This window comes from Patiria miniata, unplaced genomic scaffold (assembly GCF_015706575.1).
Source record: "Patiria miniata isolate m_02_andy unplaced genomic scaffold, ASM1570657v1 HiC_scaffold_7, whole genome shotgun sequence".
NCBI classification, from domain to species: Eukaryota; Metazoa; Echinodermata; class Asteroidea; order Valvatida; family Asterinidae; genus Patiria; species Patiria miniata.
Window position 1 is genome coordinate 3563592 of NW_024037074.1, and position 6380 is coordinate 3569971.

The window sequence follows — 6380 nt, forward strand, 5'->3', positions numbered from 1 at the left end:
TTTTCAATAATGAAAAACTTTGAAGTAAATTATTTGATATTAGAAACCGAGTATACAGTGAATGCACAGTAAGTATACAGTGTTAAGAAGACATGTCGGTGAAGGGCAAAAATCAATATTCATAAATACCTACTAAGACAGTTTACCCATTCCTATTGGTCGAGAGCCCGGCATGTGGCCGGTCTTAAACGGATGATAAAGACATGGCTGGCTGGTCTTAAACACTTTTCCAGTGTCTCATGAAATTTGGACTCCTAAAAATCCAGTGCCTCTTACCGTTTTATTGGTTGAACGTTCACAATCCTCACGTAGGCATGCCCAACACTACCAGTGAGTCAGTATTTTATAGTCCTAAATTCTCAACGCAATGCCCTACGTGTATCTCCATAACAGGAGTGTTTACATCTTATTCGAGCTGGACACTCCATTATTTAGCTAGAGGGGTGTTTCAAAAAACATGAAGTGAACTTCTTGAACAAAATCTGGGGTTTTTTTTACCGAATACTTTTGATTTTTTTGACCAAAAAGGTATTGATGAATGGGAATAAATATATGCTTGGTCGGTATTAATCACTCTGTTTAAGACCGCTTTAGAGTCTGGGTGCTGATAATTACCCGAGCCGAATCATCACCCAGACTACAAGCGGTATTAAACGGTGATTAAAACCTCCAAAGCACACATTAGTTCACTGATTGAATTTACATAATACATATACACCACCTCGACGCAAAATTCGATCTTATGAATATATTTTACATAAAAGGAGACACTGGGCATTAGGCCAAAAAAAAAATACTTGGTCTCTGGTCAGACCAAAGTTCCGGAATTGATGGGGCGACGTGGCTTTTTTGGGGTTTTTTGCTTTTTTTTTTTTTTTTCAAGCTTGGATTGTACAGACAAGGCGGGGTACTATTTTGCTTTTTTTGGTGTCCTCATGTATATAGACCGCTTGCAGACGCGTTCGATAATCGATGCGCGAAGGCGCGCGACGCCATGTTGTGGGACAAGCGCATATCTATCCATGCACAGTTTGTCCCACAACATGGCGTCGCACACCTTCGCGCGTCAATTATCGAACGCGTCTGCAAGTGGTCTATTGGTGTCCTCCATAATTTGCCTTTGTGCCCTCGATCATTTGCCTTGGTGCAATTTCCCATTCCTTGGTGCTCTTTGGTAAAACAAATTTGAGGTGTGGCAATAGATGGCGCTGTTGGAGCTACCGCGGAACATTTTGGGAAAAAAAAAAAGATTGACGCGCATGATTAAAGTCGACGCGCGCGCTGACCAGAGACCGACTATTTTTTTTTTTGGCCTTAGGGAGACATTTTAGTGTCTCCCTAATGCTTTAACTACCATTTAGAAGACATGATACAATTGCAGAATGCTTAAAACAATGTCCAAGTTTGAGAATAGTATAATAATGTTTAGGGATGAGGAAGTATTTACAAATCGGGTTACAGGAAGCATTTGTTGGTTTTTATTTGTACAACAGTCGATACGAATGTAAAGGTACCATTCTCGATAATAATTTTCATTACGTCAGGCATTGAATGTTTAATTTATTTGGACTTTCTGGAGAACCATGGCGACAATAAACATATTTATGTCCAACTCAGCTCTGTGTTGGTATTGGAGTTTGGTCTGTTAACACTTGACCCTGGAGGGTCGGTAGTCAGAAAAACAAAGAGGATCCCAGCTCTGTGTTTCTACGGACATGTGCATGAAGTTGGGTCCCAAAATCTGTTATGGTGCAGTGGATGGAGTGGATCATTTTTCACAATGGCCGTGCGGGAAAGAATTCCATACCTGGACATCACTTGACACCATGTGCACAAACCCTATGAGACTGGTCTGAAAAATTCTAAATGTTTTCTCAGTAAATAAATGCTTCAATATGTTCCCTGCTAAATTTGACGGACAAAATGTTGCAACCTGACGCCACTTCCGCGATTGTGTACAAAGTCTATGGAGAGTCAAGAAAAGTATTCCCTAACAAAATTGGAAATATTTCTCAGTTCCAGATTCATGTCTCATCATCATTTCTGCAGTGACTGCCCTTCATTGAGATGATATATGAAGAAAAAAGCAGCGTCGGGTTGCAACATTCTGTCCGGAGTTTGGTCTGTTCGGTCTGTTTAATAACACTTGAGCCATGATGAGGTTAAGAAAAACAAAGAGGATCCCAGCCCTGTGTTTCTGTCCATGAAATTGGGTCCCAAAATCTGTTGTGGTGGATGGAGTGGACGGAGAGATTATTTTTCATAATGGCCCATTATTTCCAGGAAAGATTCCCATATCTGGACATCACCTGTCACCCTGTGCACAAACCCTATGGGACTGGTCTGAAAATTTGTCCGGTTTCTCAGAAAAAAAATACAAAATTTGGCCCTGCAAATTTTGACTTTTTAGGACACATTATCACTTTCTGATGGCTGATAGGTCATTTAAGGGAAAAAAATTACTGATGGCCAGATATGGGAATCTTTCCATTTCCATACCTAGTACCTGGACATCACTTGCCACCCTGTGCACAAACCCTATTAGCCCCATAAATGTGGCCTATTTACTGGACTGCCTCCGTAGCCCCATAAATGTGGCCTATTTACTGGACTGCCTCTGTAAACATAGGCCACACATCCACATGTACAAAAACGTGTCGCTTTTGCCAAATTTTGATTTTCACATTTAGGCTTAGTTTGAAGGATTTTTTTGCTTTAGAAGCATACTCACCCTCTTTATAGGCTAATCAGAAAGTGCTGCCTTTTTCAGATGTCTAATTTTTGTGAAATTTCATGTTGAAATTTTGATACGCAAACGTGTAAAAATGAATCTGGAAATTTCACGAAAAATATACATCTGAAAAAGGCAGCACTTTCAGTATAAAGAGGGTGAGTATGCTTCTAAAGCCAAAAAACCCTTCAAACTAAGCCTTAATGTCAAAATCAAAATTTGGCAAAAGCGACACGTTTTTGTACATGTGGATGTGTGGCCTATGTTTACGGAGGCAGTCCAGTAAATAGGCCACATTTATGGGGCTAAAAGAACCCTATGACTCATGAGACTGGTCTGAAATTTTGTTAAGTGTTTTCTCAGTAAATGCTTCAATATTTACCCTGCTAAATTTGACTTTTTTTTAGGACATGCTATCGCTTTCTGATGGCTGATAGGTCACTGCAGGGGAAATCAATGATGTCCATGTACGGAATGCTTTCCGCGGTGCGCTTCAGAACTTCTTCTCCGAGGGAAAATCACCTCAAATTCATGGGAGTGGGACCTTGAGTACAGAAAAACATGCAAAACAAGATCAGTCAAACATGTCAAACTTTACTCACCCAGTTTTAGTTGACAAAATGCTCTAAAATCTTCATGAAGCACAAGATCCTCAGTATTTCACTGGCCACGTTTGAGGTCTCAATTCAAAATTTGATGGTGACTTTTCTAGTTTTCTTCGACAATTTGCACTTGAGAGTGAAGCCAAGTCAAGTGATTTCAATTTGAAGCTAAATACTAGACTGGTGCATGTCCACCTCTTTGCAAAGATCGACCATTCATAGTAGTCTGGTGACATGACCATAGAAAATGTGTACAAACAGAGCTGGGAGGTACATATGTCAATCTAACATGCAATGTACATGTAGTGCTAAATTCTATTTTAGTTATAGTTTGATTAAATGACACTGATTTTAAAGTCGAATTCAATGTAAGGCTTCTTCCAACAATGTAAATATTATACATGCTCAATCTCTGCTTTTCTCCCAAAGATGGGAGAAAAATGGAAATGCAAATACATTATTATACATTTATCCCAACTTAATAAAAAACTTTTAAAGAGCAAGATTATTTGAAAATGAAGTAAATTTTGCAAAAACTTGAAAAAAAAACCAAAAATTGGCTACAGTAGCCAGGTATTGCCTCAGGTTACACCACAGAGCACCTAGAATCCAACATTTCCCGGAACCAAAATACACGTTTAAGTCGACATCGTTACCGATGCCCACAAAGCGCCGGTTGATATCGGCACCAATTAAGTCTTTACATTGAGCCACATACTTCAAGTTTCATCTGAGATGTTCCAGAGAACGCCTCCTCTGGCTATATACCCCACTATCAGCATCAGTCATCCGCGTCAGACTCTAGGACTTTCCTAGCTGCATCGTCCTTTCTGACGTGTTCCCGTTCTTCGCGGAGTGAGTCCATGTTGCCGCTTATCCAGCCGGTTTTCTCCTCGCACGCAACGCCTTTCTGGAAGGACTCCATCGCTTCCTGATGCTGGCCGTTCAGGCACAGGATCTGTCCACGTACGTGGTGAAGCCCAGATCTCTTTTTGCCGTCCTGGCATCCCTTGCACCTCGTACAGGTCTCGAGAGCCTTCCTGATGTACTTTTTAGCTTGTTTCCCTGCGGTGCGTTTCGCCAGGTGATAATATACTTCCGCCAGCCATTCCAAATCCCATGGTGATTCGTGCTTTGGCAAGATGAACTCCAGGTCTCTCCGAGCTTTCGATAGGAGACGTAGCTCATTGGTGCGTCTGTATTGTTTGATGCACAGTGAGGCCCTCGAAGAGTAGGCAAGGAAGTTGAACTTGGAGGGGTCTAGAGCGATGGATTCATTTAAGAGCTCCATGGCTTCCTCGAACGACCCACCGCAATCAGGTCGTTGACGCATCTGAGCAAGACGAACGAGGATCTTGGCCGTCAAGGCGTCATCCGGAGACAAATCTCGCGCCTTCCGCAGACACTTCTCCGGGCGGGCGATGTATTTCACCAGGCTCTTGGGTATGTACTCTTGAGGTATTACAAAGAGTCTTGAAGCTTTTTCGAAGGCGACGGCAACGTGCATCAGTGCTTTGCACTTGATTGCGTTATCTGCAGATGGGCTGTCCACAATAGCCCCAAATCTCTCAGCTAGGCCTCGCAACGCCTCTTTAGCACACCCCTCGTTTCTCTTGATGACCATCATTTCCAAGATTTTAAAACTGGCGAGTCCGGAACTAAACAACCACTCATGCCTCGTGGCTCGATCCACCAAACTACCGGCCAATGTGAACGCTTCTTTGTACAATCGGGCAGCCCAATTATACCATTCATATTGCTGGTCTTTGACCGTGCCATGGTAGAGTTGGATGTAGGGATAGGCTTGCTCCGCATAGCACCTCGCCTGTTGTATCTTTCCCGCTCTCGTCGATAAATCAGGCACTGAATTCTCCTTTTCTGAACTGGACCGCCCTTTCACGTGATTGATGTTGGCCAAGGCATTCAAATTCTTTGGGTCTTCATCCAGTGCCATCTTGAAATACTTCAGCGCTTCCTCTTCGTCTCCCTCCGTGAAAGCCAACACGCCCAGAAGGTTACAGTTGGCGCAATAGTTTGTCCTCCGCTCCAAGTGATGTTCAAAAAGCTCACGTTTATAGCCCGCATTGGCTTTCACGATCTTATCAGTGGCAATTGGCAACGGCAGGTTAAAGTGCCCCGCGGGTGGTAATTGCTCCTCATTCGATGCCCTAGAGGAACATGAATAGAAGAACATGGCATAATTCATGAAAACACAGCAGTATGTTCTGAAATAAATTTATCCCAGAAAAATCTACTGAAGCATCGAAACCCGATCTATCGAGATTATCGCACAGATATCCCCCAAAAGAAATCCATCTGCGGGTATAAAAATATGCATACTCTAAACCAGTTTTATAGACACATTGTGGTACATGTATGAGTCGTGCCCCAGTCTGTGACAACCAAACTGAATTTGTGTTCCTACAATGTATAAAAAAAAACGCATTGAGAGCAGAAAATGGAAATCCTTGATGACGTTTAGAATAATGATTTTTTTAAGAATATAATTCATGTCGGGTGTCGGACGCTTCGCCCCATTTCCACTTCGCCCCATATCACTTCGCCCCATCCCCCCTTCGCCCCATCCCCGCTTCGCCCCATCCCCGCTTCGCCCCATCCCCACTTCGCCCATCCCCCCTTCGCCCCATCCCCGCTTCGCCCCATCCCCACTTCGCCCCATCCCCACTTCGCCCCATGTAGTATATGAAAAAGGTGAAGGCTAGGGGTGCAGACCAGTAAATAAACTGCCAAAGACCCCCGATAATAAATGCGCCCAATTCTAAAACTCAGGAAAAATACAAACTCTCTGATGACGTGTTCGAGACACAGGGACCGAGACACACATCAATTTTTCGCATATTTCATCATCTTTAATTTTCTGTTCAATTTTTTAAGTTGGGGTTATCCAAAGACTATTCGAGCATTAAAATCATTATTTGACTGTTTTTTGTACAACTACAACACGTTGGTCATGTATTAATTGTCGCCCTGTACTACACCGAACTGTTAGGCACATGCATGATTTGCATACCTACCTGTAGCTTGAT

General features: G+C 42.7%; 1 protein-coding gene across 1 annotated transcript; it reads right to left on the reverse strand.

Annotated features, from left to right (window-relative positions):
- Nucleotides 1-4114: 4114 nt before the first annotated feature.
- LOC119718846 (tetratricopeptide repeat protein 22-like) lies at nt 4115-5527 on the reverse strand. Its single transcript, XM_038188266.1, has one exon. The coding sequence runs from the start codon at nt 5525-5527 to the stop codon at nt 4115-4117; it is 1413 nt and encodes a 470-aa protein (XP_038044194.1).
- Between the last annotated feature and the right edge of the window lie 853 nt (nt 5528-6380).